This window comes from Podarcis raffonei, chromosome 8 (genome assembly GCF_027172205.1).
Source record: "Podarcis raffonei isolate rPodRaf1 chromosome 8, rPodRaf1.pri, whole genome shotgun sequence".
Lineage (NCBI taxonomy): Eukaryota > Metazoa > Chordata > Lepidosauria > Squamata > Lacertidae > Podarcis > Podarcis raffonei.
The window spans coordinates 80,285,606-80,313,583 of record NC_070609.1 but is presented as its reverse complement, the minus strand read 5'-3'; the positions used below and the strand labels follow the sequence as shown (position 1 = coordinate 80,313,583).

At 47.5% G+C, this 27,978-nt stretch overlaps 1 protein-coding gene across 3 annotated transcripts; it reads right to left on the bottom strand.

The window, feature by feature from the left end:
- Positions 1-48: 48 nt before the first annotated feature.
- On the bottom strand, positions 49-27,930 carry DRAXIN (dorsal inhibitory axon guidance protein). Of its 3 annotated transcripts, none has more exons than XM_053401054.1 (6): positions 27,548-27,930; positions 8,365-8,847; positions 4,854-5,153; positions 3,033-3,116; positions 1,743-1,832; positions 49-282 (listed from the first exon to the last, which is right to left on the bottom strand). In XM_053401054.1, the coding sequence occupies exons 2-6, from the start codon at positions 8,828-8,830 to the stop codon at positions 170-172; spliced, it is 1,053 nt and encodes a 350-aa protein (XP_053257029.1). In that variant the 5' UTR covers positions 8,831-8,847; positions 27,548-27,930; the 3' UTR covers positions 49-169. The 3 variants fall into 3 exon arrangements, with proteins under 3 accessions (XP_053257029.1, XP_053257028.1, XP_053257030.1); XM_053401053.1 differs by lacking the exon at positions 27,548-27,930 and adding an exon at positions 15,699-16,215; XM_053401055.1 differs by lacking the exon at positions 27,548-27,930 and adding an exon at positions 13,603-13,942.
- Between the last annotated feature and the right edge of the window lie 48 nt (positions 27,931-27,978).

Here is a 27,978-nt window from a genome sequence, read left to right as displayed (position 1 = left end):
ATAAAATCAAAGAGTTGGAAGGGCCGTGTGCCCCGGCCCCCTGCAATTGTCTCAATCCCAGCTTAGCCTACAGCGTCTGAGTCATTTGGTCCGTGTCCCTCCCGGGTGACACTAGTTATAAATTAATTCCTCCTGCTTCCAGGCCCAGAGAAAGCACCCTGGTACCCTTCTAGACATTAATAAAGGATCCTTGATCTCCATCAGCGGACTCCGGCTCCACGCAGCGGCCTTTTCGCCGGGTCACCCTGCGGTTGCGGTGAAATTTGGCGTAGCAGCGTAGGCCTAAATTGGGAGAGAGGGGGAGGCCTTGAGTGAGGAGAACAGCAAATTTGCGATGAGGAAAATTCAATGTTCCCTCACCCCAAGGAGAAATCAACTTTCTCCCGAGGAAAACAAAAAACAGATTTTTACCCCTGATATTGAATATTTAAAAGGTCTAACTGGATATCTAATTTCCAGTCAATAAATCAAAAGCATCGTTGCCTCCCCTCCACACATATTTTATCCTCAAAACCACCCTGCAAGGTAGGCCAGTCTGAAAGTGAGGCTGAAACACCTAAGCAGGTGCCTCTGTGGCTACGCTGGCCCTGCCTTGTTCTCGGTGTCTGATGGCAACTCCTCACTCATTTGAGCCCCCCATAGAAGACGCTTTCTCCCCAGTGCTTCCCCCCTTCTTGTTATTATTTCATTTTGACAAATAATAATAATAATAATAATTATTATTATTATTATTATTTATTATTTATACCCCACCCATCTGGCCGGGCCTCCCCATCCACTCTGGGTGGCTTCCAACAAAACACTAAAATACAATAACCTATTAAACATTAAAAGCTTCCCTAAACAGGGCTGCCTTCAGATGTCTTCTAAAAGTTTGGTAGTTATTTTTCTCTTTGACATCTGGTGGGAGGGCGTTCCGCAGGGCGGGTGCCACTACCGAGAAGGCCCTCTGCCTGGTTCCCTGTAACTTGGCTTCTCGCAGTGAGGGAAGGCCCTCGGCGCTGGACCTCAGTGTCCGGGCAGAACGATAGTATTAATCATAAATAAATAGGAATAAAAATGTGCGCCCCACCACTGAGACCATTCCATTGTAATTACCCAACCTCCCAAAATTTCAACACCTCTTGCGATGGTTTGACCCCTTTCCGTTTTAACAGTACGAATTCGACAAACACCTTCCACATCTCCTCGAAATCATTTCTCCTGCATACTCCCCATCTTTCCTTAATGGCACATGTTAATTTATCATCCATAGCTATATCCCACACACCTCTTTATACCATCCTTCCACTTTACATTCTGCTTGCCCCTTCCACTTCCTAGCTATTATAATGCATGCAGCTGTCAATAAATTTGTGAGCAAGTCCTTCATAGCCTGCGAACCTTCCACACCATTGTAAATTGATAATAATGCTACCTCTAGATCAGGCATAGGCAAACTCAGCCCTCTAGATGTTTTGGGACTACAATTCCCATCATCCCTGACAACTGGTCCTCTTAGGTAGAGATGATGGGAGTCGTAGTCCTAAAAAGATCTGGAGGGCCAAGTTTGCCTATGCCTGCTCTAAAACCCAGTGATTTCTGTTATCTCCTTAAACACCCTATGCCAGAAAAATTGAACATATTTACACCCCCATCACACATGAACATAATCCCTGGTTTCCTGGTGCTCCCCAGTGCTGTGTCACTGGGGGGGGGGGACAGCTTCAACCCTCTCTCACCAGGCAAGCGTCAGCCCTCACCTTCTGTGCACATACAGTCATCGTAGCATTTGTTGTTAAGGCCGCGGTTGTGGGGTTTGCAAAGGTGCTCCCGTAGATCACAGCAACATCCTGCCAATGCAAGGAGGGCAGAAGTTAAGAAGCATCCAAACTCTCTTCTCTAGCTGCGTACGGACCACAGTGTTATGGGGTTTTTTGGGGGGGTCAGTCTGGATGACCTCTGAGGATCCCTGCCAAAGGGATCTCTGGCCTCAAACAGAGCCAGGGCTTTTTCAGCTGTGGCCCCGATCTGGTGGAGCACTCTGTCACAAGAGACTAGGGCCTTGTGGGACTTGACATCTTTCCGCAGGGCCTGCAAGACAGAGCTGTTCCACCAGGCCTTTGGCCAAGGCACAGTCTGACCCCCTCCTTTGGTGATCCTCATAGAACTCTGGCCCAGTGGTTGCCATTTGATTTTGAATTGATTTTAGAATATCGATTTTAGAATGCTGTGTTACTTTTATTGCTGTTAGCTGCTCTGAGCCCAGCTTCGGCTGAGGAGGGCAGGATATAAATATTATTATTATTATTATTATTATTATTATTATTATTATTATTAAAGTTGTGATCCTGCGTATGGGATACTACAATCTACAGGAGAATTGGTCCAGGTCTGGTCAAGATAATGAATAGCTTTAGCAGCTCAGCTAAGTACCCACCACTTGCATCTCAAAAGAGTGGGCTCTGTTGCCATGGAGACAAATAGGTGGGCCTTTTCCTACCTCACCTGGATGGAAGCCACTGTATTCTAAGATGGAGAACAACAGGCCAAGGGGGACTGTGATTTGCGTGAGAGTTTTTTGGGCTGGTGCTGGAAGCTCCAGACACAGAGATACGTCTTGCTCCATGCCGGACTTGGGGTGCTCCCCTGGAAACCTAACGGGGAAGCAAGAATCTTTTGGGCTTGTTAATGCCATTAGCTCTTCCATCCCACGCTCAGGTTGCAGGTGTAAATAAAACCATATATCTAAAGACACCACAGTCTCCGTCAACCAGGAACCCCCTCAATGCCTGAAGATTGGGGTCGTCCACAATGATACAGTCACAGACTCCTGGGTACTATAGTTTGTTAAGAGTGCTGGGAGCCTCTATGAGGGGTAAACTACGGTTCCCAGGGTGCTTTGGGGGGAGCCATGTGCTTCAAATGAGCTGTGGTGTGAATATCTTCGCTCCTCTGGATTGGTTGAGGAGGGGCGGGGGGGGGCTTGCTCTCCTCACATACAATTCTGCTTGCCTCCACCAGCGCTAGTCCTCATGAAAGCCGCTGCTCACCTGGGAGGCAGTCGAGGTGATGGTCGCAGGACTCTCCCTCGGCGGGGGTGGTTTCGTTGCCCCCGTTCTTACCACGCTGTTTGTCTAGCGGAGGAGAAAGCGAGAAAGGATGAGAAGGGGGGGGGAGGTAAAGGGACCCCTGACCATTAGGTTCAGTCATGACCGACTCCGGGGTTGCGGCGCTCATCTTGCTTTACTGGCCGAGGGAGCCGGCGTACAGCTTCCGGGTCATGTGGCCAGCATGACTAAGCCGCTTCTGGCGAACCAGAGCAGCGCACGGAAATGCCGTTTACCTTCCCGCCGGAGCGGTGCCTATTTATCTACTTGCACTTTGACGTGCTTTCAAACTGCTAGGTTGGCAGGAGCAGGGACCGAGCAACGGGAGCTCACCCCGTCGCGGGGATTTGAACCGCCGACCTTCTGATCAGCAAGTCCTAGGCTCTGTGGTTTAACCCACAGTGCCACCCGCGTCCCAAGGGGGGGTAGTGGAGTATAAAGACCTGCGTTTTACATGGGTAGGATTCCCATCCACTGCCCCACCCACTTTTGCCTCTTGCCACACCCACTTTTCATTCTGGCCCCACCCACTGCCGGGAAATGAGCCCGGGAAGGTTGTTGACACACGTATGAGACCCTCAGGCTGGTTGCAATTCCGCAAGAAATTAATCTTTTAGCATTGATAGTATATTTTGGGACTCCCTGCCTACTGATGTTAGGCAGGTGCCTCCACTTCTGGCCAGCGGGTATTTGTTTTAATCCGGTTTTTAGCTTATTGTCGAGATTAATTATTTTTGGGAAGGTTTGCCATAGTTGTTTTTGAGTACACCTTGTTTCTCAAATGCCTTGGTACTCAAATGCGTTGGTTCCCAAACACCAAAAACCCGGAAGTAAGTGTTCCGGTTTTCGAATGTTTTTCGGAAGCTGAATGTCCGATGTGGTTGTCAGCTATTGTTTCTGGGGGGGCCAGCACCAATCAGAAGCCATGCCTTGGTTTTCAAACATTTTGGAAGTCAAACGGACTTCTGGAAGGGATTAAGTTCGAGAACCAAGGTACCATTGTATTTGGCACTTTTGTTTTCACTATTTATTTTGCTTTTTTAAAAAAAAGGCTTTTTCGGTTCATTTGTTTTTGTGACTGTGTGGAACCCAGTTCAGCTACTGATTGATTGATTGACTGATTGATTGATTGATTGATTGATTGATTGATTGATTGATTCACTGACTGACTGTGGAAATGGATAAAAGCCCCCCATCCAAACAATGACTATTATCAGTGCTGGTAAGAAAAAAATATAATTTTTATTTTTATCATCTACAATACAGCCGCCGTGAGCCCAGCCTTGGCTGGGGAGAGCGGGGTATAAATAAATATTATCATTATTATTATTATTATTATTATTATTATTATTATTATTACTGTCTTATTTATTTTATAGTACAGTACATTGATTATTGCTTTCATTTTATGGATCAGTGGTCTCGTTAGATAGTAAAATTCATGTTAAAAGGGGTTGTTTTTAAAAGTCTGGAAAAAATTAATCTGTTTTGCATTAATTTCTATGGGAAAGCACCCATTGGTTTTGGAATGGACTTCCGGAACGGATTAAGTTTGAGAACCAAGGTACCACCGTATGGGTGTTTATTGTTTTATTCTTTCCGTAAACTGCTTCGAGGGTGTTTTTGGTGTGTTTTTTTTAAAAGCAATCAAGCGGCATAAAATTTTTGTGAAATAAATAACCTGGAGTCCCTTAGGGATCGGGACCTTCTGAACTACACCACCACCCACCCCGCAAAAAGGAGATGATAAAACAGGACACACACCTTTCTTCCGGATCGAAGGCCACATATCCGGCCGGAGATCTTCGTAGTCAGTCCAGTCAAAGAGCGTCATGTCTAGGGTGGGCATAACGTCACCTTCCTGCCTGACTCGCACCTGGGGCCGGGCGGACGTTGCGTGGAGGGCAGGGGGCTCCTCAGTGGATGTCTTTACCGTGGGGCCCAGGAAGGAGGTGGGAGGCAAGCCGGCCGAAGACCCTTCCCCGCCGTGAAGGGTCTGAAGCTGCTCCTCAAAGCTTTCGGGTTTCTTGTACAGGGCGCTTGGACCCGGGTCAGAAGCTTTTCCTGCAGGAGGTTGAGAGTGCAAAATCAGAGCAAAAAGAAAAATCGGACAGAGAAAAGGTTCTTCTCCCTCTCTTGTAGCGCAAGATCCCGCAGACGTCCCATTATTCTTTTTATTATTTGATAAATGTCTATTCCACCCTTCATCCGAGCATCACGGGGCAGTTTACAATATAAAAGCACAAAAATACATAACGTAATGAGAGAAAATAATAACGCCCTTCCTGCGTTGAAGTTGAATGTTGGAAGGTTCAGGATGGGGGGGGGAATACTTTTCCTGTTAAACTGTGGAACCCCCTCCTGCAGGAGGCAGCAATGGCCATCAGCTTGGATGGCTTTAAAATAATAATAATAATAATAATAATAATAATAATAATAATAATAATAATTCTATTTGTATCCCGCCCTCCCCTGCCAAAGCCGGGCTCAGAGCAGCTAACATCATATAAATCAGACAATATGCATAATACAATATACGCTATGCAAATAAAATAACATTCAACATTCGTTAAAATAATATAGAATATTAAATATGGCAAATCAAAAGGGAGGATTTTGCAACACTGAACAATATATCTTTGATTTCATGGGTAAAGCAAGAAGAAAAAAGTTTTAAAGGTTTCGAACAAGAATGAGCTTCTTTTTAAAAAATGGAATGAAAAATAATGGGAGATAAATTATCATGTTAACCATTTTCGGGGTCCCAAAAATTGTAATTAAGAAAATTAGCAAAAAATAAATAAAATCGTTCTGTCCAATGACAGTTCTCATCTTGTGAGTTCTTTCCTTTCCTTTTTTGCTATGTGTTTATTCTTGATAATTTCATTTTTGTTTATCTAGTCTACTATATTCCTTAATATTCCTTAATATTACAAGGATGTTCCTTGCGGTTTCCCCCACCTCTTTATATTGTAAACTCTTTCATAAACTAATTTTGAAAGCAATAATAATAATAATAATAACATGAAGGAAAAGGCACTCTGTAAAACATGTGCCCTACAGGCTGCCTGTTTCAGATCAGAAAGAGCTTTGCCAGCAAACCATAAAAGAGGATTAGACAAATGCAGGGAGGAGGAGTACTAAGTTGTACTAAGTACTTAGTACTAAGTACTTAGTACTATGTACTAAGTTGAATAGGATCCAGAATGCAGCAGTCTGATTGGTCCTAGAACAATAGGATCCAGAATGCAGCAGTCTGATTGGTCCTAGAACAATAGGACCCAGAATGCAGCAGTCTGATTGGTCCGCAGGAGCCACCCAACCCAGCTCCAGGTGGAAGTGAATCCGCAACCTGATTGGCCTACAGGAGAACCCCGGAATTAGCCAATCACGTGGGTCCATTGTGTAAATAATGTACAGTGGTACCTCGGGTTACATACGCTTCAGTTTACATATGCTTCAGGTTACAGACTCCGCTAACCCAGAAATAGTACCTCGGGTTAAGAACTTTGCTTCAGGATGAGAACAGAAATCGTCCTCTGGTGGCGCGGCGGCAGCAGGAGGCCCCATTAGCTAAAGTGGTGCTTCAGGTTAAGAACAGTTTCAGGTTAAGAACGGACCTCCAGAACGAATTAAGTTCTTAACCCGAGGTACCACTGTATATAAAACAGACATTCTGGGGGAACTTCCATTCCTCCTCACCACTATGAGCTGAATAAAGAGCATGAAATCCACTCTTGACTGTTTCAAGGAGGAAGTTTTCGATGGCTGCTAGGCACAATGGCTGTCCTCTGCCTCCACAGTCAGAAGCAGTAATGCTTCTGAACACCAGCTGCCGGAAAACAAAGGAGAGGACAGGGGAGAGCCCTGCTTTCAGGCCTCCTCTGAATGGCCATGGTGAGAACACGATGCTGGACTAAATGGGCCATACGGCTGATCCAGCAGACAGGCTCTTCTAATATTCCTATAGAACCTCCAAGTCCAGGGGCAGTCTATCTGGATTCCTAGGTCTCTTGGGGAAATTTGGCCCCTGTGAGAACTGGATACTGGACTCGACGGGCCATTGGCATGCGTGATCCAGCAGGGCTCCTCGGATCCGCTCTTATGGGCAGTTCTCGTCTGAGGGGAAGAAAAACAACCCGGGCAATGCAATTTTAGCCTCGCAACCAACCCTGAGAGGTAGGTCAGGCTGAGAGGCAGGGAGTGGCATGCCCTCCGATGAAAACAGGGACATCCTAAAGAAAAGCTGGACATTCCGGGATCGAAGAAGAAGCTGGGACCACTGCCGGAAATCTGGGACTGTCCTTGGAAAAGAGGGATACAGTGGTACCTCGGGTTAAGAACGTAATTCGTTCCGGAGGTCCGTTCTTAACCTGAAACTGTTCTTAACCTGAAGCACCACTTTAGCTAATTGGGCCTCCTGCTGCCGCGCCGCCGGAGCACGATTTCTGTTCTCATCCTGAAGCAAAGTTCTTAACCCAAGCAGTGGCGTAGCGTGGGTTGTCAGCACCCGGGGCAAGGCAAGTAATTTGCGCCCCCTAACCCGTGGATTTGCGCCCCCTAACCTGTGGATTTGCGCCCCCTAACCCGTGGATTTGCGCCCCCTAACCCGTGGATTTGTGCCCCCTAACCCCTAGATGTTGCGCCCGGTGCGGCCGGCCCCCCCTGCACCCCTCACGCTACGCCACCGAACCCAAGGTACTATTTCTGGGTTAGCGGAGTCTGTAACCTGAAGCGTATCTAACCCGAGGTACCACTGTACAGCATTAAATATTAAAAACTTCCCTATTGCAAATGCAATTCTGGTTCTAAACGCATCATAAGGGGTCTCTATAGTATAGTGTATTTTTTAGTATAGTGTATTTTATAGTATAGTATAGTGTATTTTAAAATGGGGTTTCAGAGTTTTTAGGGGTTTTTATAGTGTAGTGTAGTGTAGTGTAGTGTAGTGTAGTGTAGTGTAGTGTAATGTAGTATAGTATAGTATAGTATAGTATAGTGTATTTTAAAATGGGGTTTCAGAGTTTTTAGGGGTTTTTATAGTGTAGTGTAGTGTAGTGTAGTGTAGTGTAGTGTAGTGTAGTGTAGTGTAATGTAGTATAGTATAGTATAGTATAGTGTATTTTAAAATGGGGTTTCAGAGTTTTTAGGGGTTTTTGAATGTTTTATGTAGATTTTCAGTTTCATTGTTCTGTATGGGACAATGACAATAAAGATATCGTATATCTCGTATCGTATATAAACAGGCAACCCTCCATCACCCCTCAAAGGATACCTCTGTGCTGCCTCAACCTGTCTCTCCGGCTGTGGCGCCTGTGGTCCCGGTTCTGCTTCTTCACCCGTTCGGAGCCGGGGGCATGGTTTTCCTGATCGGGATACGGAAACTCAAAGCCCAGGAAAACGTCCTTTTGCCGGAGGCCCGCCGGCCGGTCCGCCCGCCCTGGGTCGTCAACCGATGCCGGCCGGCTCAGTACCCGCAGGCCGGGCCCCTCTCTGCCCCCTCTGGGCGCCGGCATGCCATAATGGGCCCGGTCGTGTTTGCCCAGGCCGCCGTGCCCGCGGTGGTGCGCCGTGGTCCGTATCATCGGGTGCGGCCAGGCATCCCGGCTTGGGAAGCTGTTGCCCACCTCGGGGAGGCTGGGGGGCGCGGCGGGCCCAGGGTCGAGGGAGTCCGTGGGGCAGACGGTCAGGAGGCAGAAGGCAAAGATGGTAGAGGCAGAGGGGGAGGCTGTGCAGGCCATGCTTCCAGCTGCCTCACCTGTAACAGAAGAAGCAGGGTGTCAATTTGCTGTTCACCAATTGCATTTATTTCCCACCTGTACACCTGTTCAACATCAACTTTGTTGGACTGGTCATGTTGTGCGGATGCCTGATGATCGTCTTCCGAAGCAACTGCTCTATTCCGAATTTAAAATGGAAAGCATAATGCCAGTAGAAGAAACGGACGCAGGTATAGCAAGAGAAGATCAGAAAATATTCCTCTATGCTACAGGAGCGGCAAGGATTCTAATTGCTAAAAACTGGAAAAAAACTGGCTAGATTAACAGAGGCAATTAGAGATCATACTAGACAAGAATTTCAAAAAGCATGGAAAAATGCAGAGAATACTTCACAAAACAGTGCCCTAAAATTCATACCTGGACTTGTTTCGATTAATGTCTGCAGGAGACTTTGTGGATATTTAAGTTATAATTAGAAAAATCTTAATAATTATTCATAAAGGAAACAGCTTATAAGAAGTAAATAAGGATGCCAGAAACAGGATAAAGGAAGTCGTTTATTTGGTTGTTTGTATTGTTGTATGTTATGCTCATTGTATGTGTCAGGGGCTCAGGAGCAGAAGCACAGGGGAGAGAGGAAATGGAGAGCGAAGGAGAGGAATCCGAGGGGAGCGTAGGGGAGTATGACAGTGACCCGAGAGATTCCATGAGCTTCTCCAGCGAATCAGAAGATTCCCAGAAGGGGATGCCGATGGTGAGGGCAAGGGGGGTCCCAGGGGGGACGCACCAGAAGCAAGGGGCCAGCGGGGACTCCCAAGGCAGCAGCGGGGGATCAGGACCAGCTCCCCCACCAGAGCGCAGTGGGGGGGAAGAGTCACATGTGTCAGGACCAGCCTCTCCTCCAGCGGGGAGAGAAGATGAGTCAGGGCTGACCACGCCCCCGTCGGAAAGTGGGGAAACGGAGGGGAGGTCAGGTCCATCTAGCCTCCCCGAAGGAGGGAGCAGTGACAGCAGTGTAACGGTCAGAAGGAAAGTGGGAGACTGGGTGCGCGCGCCAAGTTCAAATGTGCAGGCGCGCGGGACAGCAGAAAACCCGGATTGGGAGCCAGGTCCTAAAGCCCGACGGAGGGAGGGGGAAGAGTCAGGGGACTCAGCGTCAGAAGAGTCTAGGAAGGGCGAGACCCCAACGGGCAGGCAGACCCAGAGGAGGAAGGAACAGAGGAAGAGGTGGAGCAAGGCTAGAGTCTTAAACTGGTGTCAGGGGGGAGGAGATTCAGACGGAGCTTTGGCGGTCTAAAGTTTGAGACGTAGTGCTGCACGCTGCGGCTGTGGAAGTGAAACTGAACTCCAATAAAGACTTTTATACTAAACAACGAAGCAGCGTTGGTCTTCTGTGAGCTGGGACCTCGGGCAGCGCTGACAGTATGTTATGTTTGTGTCTTATGGGGGTGGATTTCTGTGTTGGGGGGTAGGGGGGTTGTGTTATGTTGTAAATAAAATTTCCAATAAAAAATTATAAAAAAGGGAAACCATAATGCCAGTGGTCAACAAAAGAGGTTTAAAGACTCTCTCAAGGCAATTCTTAAAAAATGTAGTATGAACACCGACAACTGGGGAACACTGGCCTGCGAGTGCTCCAGTTAAAGAACAGCCTTTACCAAAGGTGTCATGGGCTTTGAAGACACTCAAACTCAGAGAAACGTGCTAGGAGGAAGGCACGCTTGGCAAACCCTCACTGTGATCAACCTACGTCCCCACTGTGGAAGGACGTGTGGATCCAGAATTGGCCTCCACAATCACTTACGGACTCACTGTTAAAACCGTGTTCATGGAAGACAATCTGACTTGGCTACGAGGGATCGCCAAAGAAGAAGAAGACACCCGTCAGCTCAGGACACACAAGCCTTCTTCTCCCCTTCCCTGATTTTATTCTCACAACAACCCTGTGAGGTCAGTTAGGCTGAAGGACAGTGGTCAGCTCAAGCTGTGTTCACGCAAGACACTTTTGTAAAGTTCTGTTTGTGAAATCAAGTGTTGTGTACTGCAATGCGCTCTCTGTGGGGCCTACCTTTGAAGGGGATTCAGAAACTACAACTACAGTGGTACCACGGGTTAAGTACTTAATTCGTTCTGGAGGTCCGTACTTAACCTGAAACTGTTCTTAACCTGAAGCACCACTTTAGCTAATGGGGCCTCCTGCTGCTGCCGCGCCGCCAGAGCACGATTTCTGTTCTCATCCCGAAGCAAAGTTCTTAACCTGAAGCACTATTTCTGGGTTAGCGGAGTCTGTAACCTGAAGCGTATGTAACCTGAAGCGTCTGTAACCCGAGGTACGTCTGTAATCCAGAATGCAGCAGCTGGACTTGCACTGGGAGCAGCCGCCGGGACCTTATAACACCAGTCCTGAAAGACATACATTGGCTCCCAGTACATTTCCGAGCACAATTCAAAGTGTTGGTGCTGACCTTGAAAGCCCTAAACAGCCTTGGCCCTGTGTACCTGAAGGTGCGTCTCCACCCCCATCGCTCAGCCCGGACACTGAGGTCCAGCTCCGAGGGCCTTCTGGCAGTTCCCTCCCTGTGAGAAGTGAGGTTACAGGGAACAAGGCGGAGGGCCTTCTTGGTGGTGGCACCCGCCCTGTAGAACACCCTCCCATCAGATGTCAAGGAGATAAAGAACTACACAACTTTTAGAGGACATCTGAAGGCAGCCCTGTTTAGAGAAGTTTTAAATGTTTGATGTTTTATTTTTTTTTTATATGTGTTGGAAGCTGCCCAGTGTGTGTGTGTGTGTGTGTGTGTGTGTGTGTGTACACATGAATCCCCACAGGGAATCTTGGGATCTCTAGATTGCAAAGGGAGCTGTAGCTCTTGGAGGAGTAAAGTACTAGCCATGATGGGTCTACTCTGCCTCCACAGTCGGAGGCAGTGAATGTTTCTGAATACCAGTTGTTGGAAACCACAGGAGAAGAGAGAGTGCTGTAGTGGCTGGAGAAACCCAGCCAGATGGGCAGGGTATAAATAATAAATTACTGTTGTTGTTGTTGTTGTTGTTGTTGTTGTTGTTGTTGTTGTTGTTGTTGTTATTATTATTATTATTATTATTATTATTATTATTATTATACTCAGGTCTTGCTTGTGGCTTTTCCATTAGGCCACGCTGAGAACAGGATGCTGGACTAGATGGGCCAGTGGCCTGATCCAGCAGCCTCTTCTTAGCTTCTGAAAGGACATTCCTTTCCCCACCTGGAAACTCTGGTTTGTTCAGGGTTCTGGGCATTTAAGCTCTGTTTTGGGAAAACTACAGTTCCCATCTTAAAAAGCAGAGACATCACCTTGCTGACAAAGGTCCGTATCTTTAAAGCTATGGTTTTTCCAGTAGTGATGTATGGAAGTGAGAGCTGGACCATAAAGAAGGCTGATCGCCGAAGAATTGATGCTTTTGAATTATGGTGCTGGAGGAGACTCTTGAGAGTCCCATGGACTGCAAGAAGATCAAACCTCTCCATTCTGAAGGAAATCAGCCCTGAGTGCTCACTGGAAGGACAGATCCTGAAACTGAGGCTCCAATACTTTGGCCACCTTGTGAGAAGAGAAGACTCCCTGGAAAAGACCCTGATGTTGGGAAAGATGGAGGGCACAAGGAGAAGGGGACGACAGAGGACGAGATGGCTGGACAGTGTTCTCGAAGCTACCAGCATGAGTTTGACCAAACTCTGGGAAGCAGTGGAAGACAGAAGTGCCTGGCGTGCTCTGGTCCATGGGGTCACGAAGAGTCAGACATGACTAAACGGCTAAACAACAACAACAACAATTCCCATAATTATTTTCCTGGTGGAAAAAATTGGACACACACACACACACACACACACTTTGAATGCTGAGTCTGCTTTCCTGCACCCAAGAATCAGGTGCAAAGGCAGCGCCAGAATGCTTTCATGTGCAAATGAAGGCCATTAATCAACCCAGCGTCTCCCTGTCATACAAGAGTGACCCTGTGTGCGCAGGGGTGCCTCCCAATAATGCATTGCCGCACGCCAGCTGTTGTGCCCTGCCACATCAAGGCTGTCCTGCCAGATCTGGTTGGCACTCCCGGCCTGCCTGTGCTGCACAGCTGGCTTGCCTTCAGTGGAAAAAAGTCAGGAAGTTGAAGATGCTGAAGCAGATGGCAAGCAGGTGGCCACCCGACTTGTCAATCACACATCCGACCTTGGAGCGAAAAATAAAACTCCAGAGGGAAAATTCCTGGCCTTCCCAAAATCGAAAGCCTAGCGATAATCAACCTGCGCCTGGACTGTGACCACCTTCACGCTGATGGAATGAGCCTCCAGATGATGACAAATGCCTTGCATTTAGAAATCTAGTATTTCAGGGAGAAGGGTTCAACAGAATCCCTCCACTGCTATTTATTTACTTACGGCGTTGATATACTACTTCATCATTGGCATTTGCAAGCAGTGTGCATTGGACAAACCATACAGAGTAGGTTGGCAGGAGCAGGGACCAAGCAACGGGAGCTCACCCCGTTGCAGGGATTCGAAGCGCCGACCTTCTGATCAGCAAGTCCTAGGCTCTGTGGTTTAACCCGCAGCATCACCTGCACCTCTGTAAGTTGTTAAGGGCCTCATAAATTAATGCCAGCATTAGCTTTGGAGCACTGGAGTTCTATGCTCTCAATAGCTTATCCCCATCTATAGTCTAGCTGCAGAATTTTGCACAAGCTGGGGCTTCCAGTCTAAGTCCAAGGGCAGCCCCACACAGAACACATTGCAGTAGTCAAGCCTATGTACCTACCTGAATCTTAAAGAGGCCTTTCTCTGTGTTCTCCATCACTCTGAAGTCCAGAGCAAGTTTTTGGTGGCAGTGTCCCTAGCTATGGAATGCCCCACCTAGCAGAACCCACAGAGACACAAGCACTGCCAGTTTTAGGACTTTTCTGTCCTCCCAGACCTATTTTTTAAAACCTTAGCCTCTGTGCTACTTCTGGTGGTTTTTCGTTCCTGTATTTGATGGTGATTTTTCTCCCCCCTGGTTGCCTAGAGAGGCGTTCTAGTGCACCATAGGCGACCAGCCAAGTTGCAATTTCCCCCGGTTCATGTTTTTCTGTGAAAATTGACAGATCACAGCGGAAGCAATGCCTGCCCTTTAAGGAAATCTGGGTGGGGAGGCATCAAGCATCCCGTTGTCAGGCAACATGTTAACAGCAGCCAAGTAAATGTTCCAGGATTTCTCCTCCACCAGAAGCAACATGTAAAAAAAGAAAAGAATGACGGAAACCAGATTGGCATCTGTTACTTCACCAAGGCCAAAGAAACAGAGGAACATTATCAACAGCAAGAAACAAGTTGTATCAGCACACACACCCCGCACGTTCTTCCACAAAGCCCCTTTTCTACAAAGATATATCCGAAGGAAGAATTAGATTCTGTGATGGGCGATCACAGTGGCTGGCTCCATGCCATTGTCTTCCCTGATCATCTCACATGCCTGCAGCAGAAAACTTTGGTGGAATAGCAGCAGGGGCTGGTGCAGGCGCAGATTTGGCCCTCCAGGCCCAACTACTTGGCCCTTCTCACTCCAGGCCACGCCCCTTGCCAGTCTGGTTTTGAAACCTCCTAGAGTGGAGGTTTTCAAGCTTTTTGGGTCCACGGCTCCCTTAACCAACTACATTATTTCTGCGGCAACCTTGTGGTGCTTCAGAAGCCCAGTTATGTCACACCTTGCCTGTTTCTAATTCTGAAAGTTAAATTGTTGTAAGCTGGCTCAGGACCTTTTGGTGAAGTGCAGGTAAAAAAGGTAAAAAGGTCAAGGCCCCCTTGACGGTTAAAAAGGTAAAGGTAAAGGGACCCCTGACCATTAGGTCCAGTCGTGGCCAACTCTGGGGTTGTGGCGCTCATCTCGCTTTATTGGCCGAGGGAGCTGGCATACAGCTTCCGGGTCATGTGGCCAGCATGACTAAGCCGCTTCTGGCGAACCAGAGCAGTGCACGGAAACGCCGTTTACCTTCCCACCGGAGCGGTACCTATTGATCTACTTGCACTTTGAGGTGCTTTAGAACTGCTAGGTTGGCAGGAGCAGGGACCGAGCAACGGGAGCTCACCCTGTCGCGGGGGATTCGAACCGCCGACCTTCTGATCGGCAAGTCCTAGGCTCTGTGGTTTAACCCACAGCGCCACCCGCATCCCTCCCTTGACGGTTAAGTTCAGTCAAAGGCAACTACGGGGTTGCGACGCTCATCTCGCTTTCAGGCAGAGGAAGCCGGTGTTTGGCCACAGACAGCTTTCCAGGTCATGTGGCCAGCAGACTAAACCGCTTCTGGCACAACAGAACACTGTGACAGAAACCAGAGTGCACGGAAACGCCATTTTCCACTGAGCCTCTTGGGCTTGTGGATCAGATGGTCGGTGGTTCGAATCTCTGGGATGGGGTGAGCTCCCGTTGCTTTCTCCCAGCTCCTCCCAACCTAGCAGTTCAAAAGCACACCAGTGCGAGTAGATAAATAGGTACCACTGCGGCGGAAAGGTAAATGGCAGAATTTTTTTTATTAATAATAATTTTATTATTTATACCCTGCCCATCTTGTTGGGTTGCCCTAGCCACTCTGGGCAGTTTCCAACACATATAAAAATATAATAAAACACCAAACATTAAAAGCTTCCCTAGTTATTTCTCTCCTTGATCAGAGGACTTTCCTCAGGGAGGGTGCCACTGCTGAGAAGGTCCTGTGCCTGGTTCCCTATGACCTCACTTCTCACAGCGAGGGAACCGCCGCCAGAAGGCCCTTGGAGCTGGACCTCAGTGTCCAGGATGAACGATGGGGGTGGAGATGCTCCTTTAGTACTAATACTAATTATAATTAATTCCAATCATAATACAATCTCTAAATTCACCTGCTCTTTTCCGAAGCCAGATCAGAAAACAAGAAAATGTTTTAGAATTCATCTATAATCGGGGAAATTATGCCTAATTCGAGATTTTGACAAGCTCTAGAACTTCCAGGCACTTTAAATATGATTTGGCTCCTTTTCTTACATATACAACAGAACCATCATTATGAAGCGTTCCATGCCTGTGGCAAATCTGGAGCTATACTTGATAATCCAATAACACCGATAGTCTTTCCTTGGACTTTTGTTACTTTAGCCCACGTGAAACTGCTTAATCATAGAATTATTGAATCACAGAATTGTAAAGTTGGAAGGGGACCCTAAGGATCATCTAGTCCAACCCCCTGCAATGCAGGAATAAGCAGCTGCGCCATATGGGGATCGAACCTGCAACCTTGGAGCTCTCAGCACCACACTCTGACCAACTGAGCTATCCAGCCTCTATTTTATACTTTGGGTTTTTCGTCTTTTACTTTTCAGCTGTTCTCTCGGTTCTATATACATTCCATCACGAAAAATAAATAATAATAATAAAACCTTTTAGCACCACCCACAAATAAAAAATAATAATGAATAGCACAACCTCTGGGTCCACCCGCCCTTTCCCCAAGCCGGATCATCAAAGAACCAAGCATGGTTAAAACGGGCCCAGTTGCAGCAGCCAAGACTTATTATCCTCCCTCCCCCCCCCCTTAAAAAAAATCCCACTGTGGCGTATATATATTTGCACAAAGCCGCTTGGCAATCCATCAAGCGAGTTGGCATTTTCGCCGGGCCGGAGGAACAGGTGCGGCGTCGTGCTGGCTGCGCTTTCTCCACGGCGCCCGGGCGAGGGAAGATTGCGCGCGTCCTTGGGGAAGCGCATTTGAAAGGGGCGAGAGAGAAAGAGCCAGAGATTGTGCTGAAAAGACAGGGGGAGCCCTCCCCATTTTTATATTTTCCAAAGCGACGAGAGGAAGGAGTCCACCTCCCTCCCTCCCAGTCCCCCGGGTCCCCCCATTGCGCGTCCGAGGCGAGCCCCAATGCGCCACCAGCGGCCGCGCCGTCGGTGCCAAAAACTCCAGGCGCGTCAATGGGACTTGGCAGGGGCGCGCCGGATGATGGACGAGCGTCTCGGAAGCGCCCGTCGGGCCCCGCGCGCACCAGCAGCCGGGCGGCGAGGAGGTTCCCGCAGGAAGGCGGCAAGAGCAGGCGAGACGGGGTCCCATTGTGCCGGGCTCAATGCGGCGAGCCTGCCCCGCTGCGCCGGCCTCCATCTGCTCGCTGCGCGCCCGGGCCTGGGAGAGACGGGACATGTTTGGAGAGCTCCCGGGACCCCGCCGAGCGCGCGAGGCCTCGGCGCCCCCAGTCCGCTGGCTTTGCAAACTTCCCAAGAGCAGAGAAGAAAAGCGCCCCCTAAGGATCCATTGGAAGCCCCTCTTCTTCTTCTTTTCTGGGGACTGGTCTATTATATCCCACCCCCGACCGTTTCCTGCGCATTCAGCCCGCTCTGAAAGCAGAGGTCGCCCCCTTTGCTTCAACCAGCCTCTCTGTCTTTTAAATTCCTTGCCAACTCCGGCAATTCGTTCTTCACAAACGGCCCACCAATGACTCCGGACAAGCGCGTATCCTTTCCAACTTGGGGGGCGTCCCCCCTCCCCAACTTCCCTTTCAAGAACAGAAGAAAAACGCGGCTGCATCAGGCCCACCGCCCATCTAGTCCAGCGTCCTGTTCTCACAGTGGCCAACCTATTTATAAATAATAATATAATAATTTATTATTTATACCCCGCCCATCTGGCTGGGTTTCCCCAGCTACTCTGGGTGGCTATTTCTCCCAATCTGGTCATGAATGTACTGCTGATTCTCCTTTTGTCTTATGTTTTTTATTTCATTTTATTTCGTTTTATTTCATTCCAACTTTTCGCATACCACTTAACACTGCAGTTCTCTTTTGCTTGTATACAGTATTTTTTTCTCTTTTGCTTGTATAATTTATTATTATTTTTTAAAAGCATTTTCACAATAATCTTCATACCCAATGGTTCCATAAATTGACTTTCCACCCCCACTTCTGCAAAGTTTTTACCGAAACCTTTTCTACTGCATTATATCTCGATCTATTACACAAAGTTTCTCTAGTACAGTTATTTTATCATTCTTCTGCTGCTGCTTTTATCTTGAATCCTGCCAGCGATTTCATTAGACTGTAGTTTTTTTAAAATAGTCCACGAAAGGAATGCTGCTGTTTCTGAGCAGGGTGGAAAAAGGTACCCTAAGATGTGCACAGATATGTTCAGCTGGGAAAAACGAGCTGGGTCATTTCCAGTGTTAGACAAGTAGAACATGATAGCCTTTGGTCCATTAATCTCAGCAGGTCTAGCATGGAGGACTCAGTTGGGTACAACCTTTTTGTTTTTAGTTTAAGGTTTATTTTCATGGGCATAGCCAAGGGAGGGGTAGGGGGGGAAACTTCCCCCACCCCCCAGATAAAGTAAAACGATAGAAATACTTAACTGACCAATCACGTCAGTTCTGCCCCCCAACAAAAGCCCTGCCCCCCCAACAAAAACCCTGGCTACGCCCATGTTTATTTTTATATTTTACTTCTTATTTCATGCGATTGATATAACCTCCAAGCGGTTTTCAAGGAATACAAAAATTTTCTGGTAAAAATACCAGTTTAACACTAAAAAAAAAATTAAAACCAACAGTAAAGAAGAAGAGACAAACACATTGGCAGCTATGTGTCTGGATAGGTGTTCCTAAAAGAAAATATTTTAAGCATACCGCAAAGGTGTCAACAGGCAAGGAGTTCCACAGTTGCCACATTGAAATATCTATTTCTTATAACAGCCGAATGAGTATTATGTGGCACCTGTAAGAGTTCCAGTACTGCAAATCAAAGTGGTCGAGTGGGCAACACATCTAGGGCAATGCATGCAAGTAAACCAGCCCCAATATGTTAAGGGCTTTGTCTACTAATAGGAAAACCTTGAACTTGGCCGAGTGCATATCTCTGAGCTGAAAGAGCCTCACTTCTGTCAGCAACTGGGCTGGCGTGTCCTGCACCAACTGCAGTTTCCCAGTCAAACGCAAAAGGAAGCCCCACAAAGATTACATTGTAGTAGTCCAATCTTGAAGTCACCAATTCCTGAACTGCTGTGGCCAGAGTTCCCTGACCAAGTCTATATACAGAGATGAAAAGAAAAGTCAAGCCGGCATTGGAATTTAATATCAACCTACTGGAGAGATGAAGGGACGTGGGTGGCGCTGTGGGTTAAACCACTGAGCCTCTTGGGCTTGCCGATCAGAAGGTTGGTGGTTTGAATCCCCACGACGGGGTGAGCTCCCGTTGCTCGGTCCCTGCTCCTGCCAACCTAGCAGTTCAAAAGCACGTCAAAGTGCAAGTAGATAAATAGGTACCACTCCGGTGGGAAGGTAAATGGCATTTCCATGCGCTGCTCTGGTTCGCCCGAAGCGGCTTAGTCCTGCTGGCCACATGACCCGGAAGTTGTACGCCGGATCCCTCGGCCAATAAAGCGAGATGAGCGCCGCAACCCCGGAGTCGACCACGACTGGACCTAATGGTCAGGGGTCCCTTTTACTGGAGAGACAAAGTGACTTCAATATGATGACTTCTTCTGGAGAGCAAGATTGTGGGTAGATTCAGCTCGAAATGCGATGAAATTGACAATCTGAACTCAGGTGGATCATGCAAGTCAATTCAAATGAGATAATGTGCAAATGCGGGAAACCAAGAGGCTGTGTTGCCTGCAATCACGCCTGTTTCCCCATTTTATTAGATCTGTACTATCCACATGTATTTGATGTGCCAATGTCAGGGTACGGTCATTCATTGTTTGCTCTTCTGCAACTTTTGGGACTGCATTACACACCACACATTTAAAGAACACACAAACACCCAAAAGTGAATCCTGGGAGCTGTAGATTATCCCTTACAGAACTACCATATTTTTTGCTCCATAAGACACACTTTTTTCTTCCTAAAAAGTAAGGGGAAATGTCTGTGTGTCTTATGGAGCGAATGTGTGGTCCCTGGAGCTGAATTGCCCAGGGGCAAAAAGCAGATAATGCTTTTTTTTTTTTTTTTGAAAGAGGGAAGTGGGTGTTGAAACAAAGCCGCTGATCGTTTGCCAATCAGGGAGAGAGATAAGGGATGCTAGAGATAAAGGAGGCTGCCTGGGAGCGGGGAGGTAAAGACAGCAAACTTTCAAAGGGGGAAAACAGGAAGAGGAGCAGTAAGGAGAGAAATTAGAAGAAAAGGAGGAGCAAGAAACTGTTCCAGCTAAGGAAAAGACACTAGGGGGAAAGACATTAAGAGGGAAGGGAGTGCTGAAAGGAAACAGCTGATCGGTGGGATTGGAAGAGAGATAAGGGAGGCTAGTGGAGGCTGCCTGGGAAGGGGGAGGTAAAAGCCCATGGATCCTCAGGATTTTTGCATTGGGTCACCCCAAATTCACCATCAGATCACATAGCATGTCCATGGCTACAGCCTGCACCAAAAAAATGATGCATCCACTGTTGCGTGGGGCTGCAGTGGTGCAAAAATGTGGTTACAAAGCACGGATCCACATGGATCCTCAGGATTTTTGCATTGGGTCACCCCAAATTCACCATCAGATCACATGTCTGTGGCCACAGCATGAACCACAAAAAACATACATCCAATGTTTCATTCAGAATTTTTTTTTGCTTGTTTCCCTCCTCTAAAAACTAGATGCGTCTTATGGTCATGTGCGTCTTATGGAGCGAAAAATACGGTACATATGCAGCACACTAAATAGAGTTCCCAGGCGGGAGAAGGAATATGCTATGAGAACATAAGACGAGCCTGTTGGATCAGGCCAGTGGCCCATCAAATCCAGCATCCTGTTCTCACAGAGGCCAACCAGGTGCCTGTAGGAAACTTTCAAGCAGGACCCAGGCACAACACAACAACTGGCATGCCACAATGCATTATGGGATGGCACCCCCCAGCCGCCCCTGTAAGCAGGGCCGCTCTTCTATGGCAGGAAGGTGCGGAGTTGATTAATGGCCTTCATCTGCACATTAAAATATTCTGGGGCTGCCTTTGCACATTTTTATTGGGTACAGAAAAGCAGACTCAGCATTCCGCTCCCAGAAGAAGAATTAGGGGAACAACAACAACAATTTATTACTGATACCCCACCCATCTGGCCGGGTTCCCCCAGCCATTCTAGGCAGCTCCCACCAGAATATTAAAAACATGATAAAACATCAAACATTAAAAACTTCCCGAAACAGGGCTGCTTTCAGGTGTCTTCTAAAAATCAGATAGTGGTTTATTTCCTTGACATCTGACGGGATGGTGTTCCACAGGGCGGGCGCCACTACAGAGAAGGACCTCTGTCTGGTTCCCTGTCACCTCACTTCTCACAGGGAGGGAACCGCCAGAAGGCCCTCGGTGCTGGATCTCAGTGTCCGGGCAGAACGATGGGGGTGGAGACGCTCCTTCAGGTATACTGGGCTGAGGCTGTTTAGGGCTTTAAAGGTCAGCACCAACACTTTGAATTGTGCTTGGAAACGTACTTTACCCACCCCCCTCCACAGAGCTAAAATGCACAGAACCCTGAACCAACTATGGTTCCCAGGTGGAGGAAGGAATGTGATTTTAGAAGCTAAGAAGAAGCTGCTGGATCAGGCCAATTGCCCATCTAGTCCAGCATCCTGTTCTCAGTGTGGCCCGATGGGAAAGCCACAAGCAAGACCCGAGCACAAGAGTTGTCTACCTTCCTGTGGGTTCCAGCAACTGGTAGTAGAAGCATTACTGCCCCTGACCGTGTTAAGGTAAACACAAAGGTAAAGCACCCGTGGATGGTTAAGTCCAGTCAAAGGCGACTATGGGGTTGCGGCACTCATCTCGCTTTCAGGCCGAGGGGCCGGCCTTTGTCCACAGAGAGCTTTCCAGGTCATGTGGCCAGCAGGACTAAACCGTTTCTGGCGCAACAGGACACCGTGACAGAAACCAGTACACATGGAAACGCTGTTTACCTTCTCACCACAGCTGTACCTATTTATCTACTTGCACTGGTGTGCTTTCAAACTACTAGATTGACAGGAGCTGGGACAGAGCAACGGGAGCTCACCCCATCGCGGGGATTCGAACCGCCGACTTTCTGATGGGTAAGCCCAAGAGGCTCAGTGGTTTATACCACAGCGCCACTCATGGAGACCGAGCATAGCCATTGTGGTTAGTAGACATATTGTCCTCCAATGATTTGTCCAGTCCTCTTTTGTAGCCATCCATGTTGGTGGCCATCATGGCCTCTTGGGGAAGCAAGTTACAATGGGTGAACAAGTCCCTCCACATATGGGACATGATCAGCCTGGCACCTGAATCTTATCTCAACCCTGACAATGGAACAAAACCCTTCACCACACCCAAAGGCAAACAGGCTAGCTTAGGGGCCACAGGCCAGGTTGTATCACACAACACACAGTGAGCTCTGTCCTCCTACAAAGGGGAACAGTTGGCTGGGGGGCCCTTAGGAGTAGAGCTGGGCGATATCCAGTTTTCAACACTGTGATATATCACCAGTTAAACATCACGATATACCAAAATACAGTGGTACCTTGGTTATTGCCTGTTGTCTTTCTCCAGCTGGACCATAAAGAAGGCTGATCGCCGAAGAATTGATGTTTTGAATTATGGTGCTGGAGGAGACTCTTGAGAGTCCCATGGACTGCAAGAAGATCAAACCTCTCCATTCTGAAGGAAACCAGCCCTGAGTGCTCACTGGAAGGACAGATCCTGAAGCTGAGGCTTCAATACTTTGGCCACCTCATGAGAAGAGAAGACTCCCTGGAAAAGACCCTGATGTTGGGAAAGATGGAGGGCACAAGGAGAAGGGGACGACAGAGGACGAGATGGTTGGATAGTGTTCGCGAAGCTACAAACATGAGTTTCACCACAATGTGGGAGACAGTGGAAGACAGGAGTGCCTGGCATGCTCTGGTCCATGGGGTCACGAAGAGTCGGACACGACTAAACAACAACAACCTTGGTTATTGAACTTAATCTGTTCCGGAAGTCCGTTCGACTTCCAAAACCATTTGAAAACCAAGGTGCGGCTTCTGATTGACTGCAGGAACTTCCTGCATTCAAGCGGAATCCGTGTCGGATGTTTGGCTTCCGAAAAACATTCAAAAACCGGAACACTTACTTCCGGGTTTTCGGTGTTTGGAAGCCGATTTGTTCGACAACTAAGCCGTTCAAGAACCAAAGTACCACTGTATGTCTAAAATAAGGATGGAGCTCTGAAGAGGCATATGCTGGCTTCATGGTTTTCCCCACATCATGATTTTTTGCCATTGTCTCTTATGATTTGCAGGAGGCAAGGGAAAGCTGAGCCAGCAGAGTTAACGAGGGCTGCAGGAATCAAGAGAAGCATTGGTTTCCCCCCACATTTGCATAGCATGCATGTCATGCTTCGCAATACATTGCCAGGCCAAAAATTACGAAACTGATATCATGATATGGACTTCAAACCTGATTCACGTCTGATGTCAGGGCTAACATCATGACAATGGAGGTGGGGAACAATGATGGGGAACGGCACAGAGTCAAACGTGGGTGGGGCGGCAGGGCAAGGCAAGGCGGCAACCCTGGTTTGGTCGTGGCTGGCTGCGTCTGATGGGAGTTGGAGTCCACCAAGTCCTGGAGGACACCAGGTTGGGGAAGCCTGAGTTAAAGAATGGAAAGTTGGTTTGGTGTGGCTGGCTGGGCTCTGAAATGTTTGATGCTCACCATTCCTAGACCACACAGAACACTTCCAGTACAGTGGTACCTCGGGTTACATACACTTCAGGTTACAGACTCCGCTAACCCAGAAATAGTACCTTGCATTAAGAAGTTTGCTTCAGGATGAGAACAGAAATCGTGCAGCGGCGGCACAGCGGCCCCATTAGCTAAAGTGCTGCTTCAGGTTAAGAACAGTTTCAGGTTAAGACCGGACCTCCGGAACAAATTAAGTACTTAACCCGAGGTACCACTGTACAGTGTACTAATGCCAGTGTCCTGGAAGAAGCAAAGATCATCAGTGTCGAAGCAATTGATTCTTCAACATCAACTTCATTGGACTGGTCATGTTGTGTGCCTGATTATCGTCTTCCAAAGCAACTACTCTATTCCAAACTTCAAAATAAAAAGCGTAAAACTGGTGGTCAACAAAAAAAGGTTTAAAGACTCTCTCAAGACAAATCTTAAAAAGTGTAGTATAAATGCCGACAACTGGGAAACACTGGACTGCGAGTGCTCCAGTTGGAGAACAGCCTTTACCAAAGGTGTCGTGGGCTTTGAAGACGCTCAAACTCAGGACACAAGGGAGAAACGTGCTAAGAGGAAGGCATGCTTGGCAAACCCTCACCGTGATCAACTCCCACCCAGAAACCAATGTCCCCACTGTGGAAGGATGTGTGGATCCAGAACTGGCCTCCGCAGTCACTTACGGACTCATTGTTAAAACTGTGTTTGTGGAAGACCATCTTACTCAGCTATGAGGGATCGCCAAAGAAGAAGAAGACCACACAGCAGAACACAGTTAAGGTACTGGGACACTAAGGCACTAAGATCCTTTGGTCATTTGACTGTTGCTGTCCCAAGACATTTTCGCACCTGAGGCTAACCACAGAATAGTGCCCACCTACCCCTGCCAGGGAAGAAGTGGTGAGCGAAAATGTACATCAGGACCAAGGAGATAATTAAAATCTACATCAGGACCAACTGGGAACTAGGGTTGGAGGAGACCAGTAGCCTATTTGCCAAGAGACTGCTGTAGAGGCTGCATTGTGGGGGCAGATCTCATCTCCAAGGATTGTGTCTCAGCTGTCAGCTGAGGAATGCCCCCAGAGGCCAAATTTTCTGCCTCTGTGGATCCTGCCGCCCAAGGCAGTTGCCTCACCTTGTCTCATGAGTGACTCTCATAATCCCCGGGCCTTGGCCATGCTAGCTGAGGCTGATGGGAGTTGTAGTTCAGCCACATTTGGAGGACCCAAGATTCCCCCACACCTGCTCCGAACCATGAATTAATAAACCATGGTTAAGCATTCTGTGTGAACCAAGTCCTTAGCAGAAATCCGTTAAGCCTTAAGTATTAAGAATTCCAGAATCTCTGCTGTCTTGCTTTGCAAATTTAATCCGCACCAGTGGAGCACCATGATTCTTTTCTCTCTCTCTTTTTAGTATATCATGCAAAACTGATGTATGCCCAACACAAGATCTCCTCTGGTGGATTTTGCTATCGGTTTCTGACTCCCACTCGTTTTAACAGCTACAGGAAAATGACTTTTCCCACCTCAATTAGGCTGCTGAGCTGAAGACAGCCCACCAGGAGGGGGGCTGTGTCTGAAAGGATTGCAAGTTCAGTCCTGAAAATAAATCCCCAGGCTCTGAATATGCTCAGAAGCACTCTGATTTGTTTATTTTTTAAATTAAGAGTATGTCTTTTGCACCCCACTCCGGTTGTTAGGTTTTGGGGGTCCCAATATAAACTAGAGTAGATCTGACAAGCCTGAAATTGTACTGTTCCTGACCTAAGGAATCCCCATTGACATTTCTTCTTGCATTTCAAATGTCCCTTGTGGCAAAACATTGGGAACATTAATTTTGAATGGTGCATCTTAGTTTTTTTATATTTTAAAATCCTAATAAGATTCATGCCTAGGTCCAAAGTGTGGGATTCCCTGATACCTTTCATTTTATAATTTTGACAATTTCGTACCGCTTAATGACAGCTGTCTCTATGCACAGGACTCTCAGTGAAACAAACAAACAAACAAAATGAGTTAAAACTCTCACATCAACATTCAATTAAAAAGCCATATTAGAAGGAGAATCTTGCATTTTTAAGTACACACCCCTCATATTTTATTTTGTGCAGAGAAAAGTCAACATTTAAAGAAGTGTACTGTGCTGGGTTCAAGGACAATATTTGTAACTGGTTTCAACTGGATGTGTGTGTGCATGTAATCTTCTGGATTTTGAAATGTATGGGAGTTCATGGGCAAATTTTTACTCCTTATGGCCCCCTTTTCCTCCAGCCCCCACCCAAAAAGAATCCAACAAGCCCCCCCAAAAAGTCTCATCACAAAGATGCAATCATATTTCTAATCAAACCGTCTCAACTGGAGATTCTGTGATGAAAGGACTCTTAAACAGAAGAGGCAAAACTCTGTCCGTATCATAAAAAGAAAAGGGGGGGGACATCTGCCCAAGATGGGGTCGCTAATACTTCCCTCCTCTGAAACTGACCTATTGCCACTTTTAGAAGTTCCCGTCTGCAGCATGAAACATTTCATAAACACACACATTTTACTCTCTTTAAACTGCAGCCACACTCAATCTTGCAACCCTTTTTGCACAAACTCCAGAGATCCAGAATTATCCCTTGGAGACAAATTGGCTCAGGTGAGCAGAAAATGGGGGCGGGGGAGAGAGAGAGGGAGAGAGAGAGAGAGAGAGAGAGAGAGAGAGAGAGAAATAGACCCCCCCTCCCCATGCAAAAGCTCTGAAATGTGTCTTTGTCTCAGTTCTCCAAGGAAATGGGGTGCCCCTGTTCAAGGGGGGGTGGAGCTATTCCAAAAGAAAGGGACTGGATCTTTGCTATTTCATTTTATTTGACTTGAAAAGTGTCCAGGGTTGGGGATTTGTGGGTGAAGGCGTCTGGCCACGATCCAGGAAGGAAGGAAGGAGGACAACTTCCACCTCGTGCCTTAATTGCTTTATGAAATTATGGGTTGGTAATAGATCCAAGATAAGCAGCTGTAACCCTGAATTTAAGACTACTGGTTGGTAACGAGGGTCTTAATCCCCACCAACTCCCGAGGCTCCCCATCTCAAGCAAACCTTAGCAAGTTAGTACTTCATATGTCAAGATTTGTTCACCGTCTGTCGTTTTTCAAAATACACATACGTCCCAGGGAGCTGCACAACAACAGGAAGTGTGTGTTAAAACCTCGTTCACATCCCACACAGCATATACGTATGTGCAGTTTGAAGCCAACATAGAAAAAAGTCGAATTTAAATTAAATGGAAACTGGAGCGACTCAAGAGCAAACTGATATGTACAAGGATCTAGGCTGCTAGAATTATAACGGGTAAATGGGAAGCTGGAGACTTGCTCTGCCTCCGGGGGCTGTTAGTTCCTACTCGGAGTAGACCCACTGAACTCCACCAAGATGACTAACTTGGGTCCATTCATGGGTCTGCTCCAAGTGCAACTTGATGGGCTTACGATCTGTTGGACCTAAGGCAGCGATGCCCATTAATTTCTGTCTAGTCTGAGTAAGGCTAGCATCTGCACCATTCACATGCCCTAGATACACAACATATATATATCTATCTCCTCACTTCCGTGGTATCTTCTGGATTTCTCATTCTCAAAAAGCCCCAAATCTCCTTCCTTCCTATCTATCTATCTATCTATCTATCTATCTATCATCTATCTATCTATCTATCTATCATCATCTATTATATTTATGTGGAGCTCCCGGCACCAAACTCAAAGCGGCTTACGAAAACATTTATTTCATAAAATTTATATACCGCTTGCTCGCTTTAAAAATCCCCAACGACTCCTCACATGTCTAAAATGGGAAGATAATCCGAACACCCTTTAAAATTCTATGCCAGAACCCTCACCTTTTTAAGAATAAAGAACCCAGGGACAGCTTAGGAAAGGCTGATACCCACCAAATATTTCCCATGTTCATTTTTTTTAAAAAAAATAAAATCTTTTGCTCGGAGGGAAGTCTGGGGAGATAAAGAGTTCCCAGCACGCGCCAGGCTGCCGCGCAGATGCCGCGGTAGATGCGCGCGTGCGGAGCTTACCTGCTTGCTGCTAAGCCAGCGCTGGGAGGCAGCTCGGCTGGTCCAACGCGGCGCTGCTTTCTCCTGAAACCCGAAGTGCTGAACAGGAGGGAGAAGAGAAATAGAGGGGAGGGGAGAGAGGGGTTGGGTTTAGGACTATTACCCCCCCCTTCTAAAAAAAAAGTAAGGTGCGGGGGGCTTTCAAGAGAAGGGGGGAAACTGGGAGGACTTTTTCTAAAGCTCAGAGACTTAGAAAGAAACGTGTTTGAAAAAGAGCATGCTTTGCTGGGGAGAGGGGTGTGGTTTTGTGCGTGTGTGTGTACGATTAGGAGGGGGAGTGGTGGATTTCTATGAATTGCAAAGAGGGGAAGGCGCGCTCCCGTCGCCAGGCGCGCGCGCCCCCGGAGCAGTGCCGGGGAGCTGCTGCTCGGTGTGCGCACTCACACAAAGGA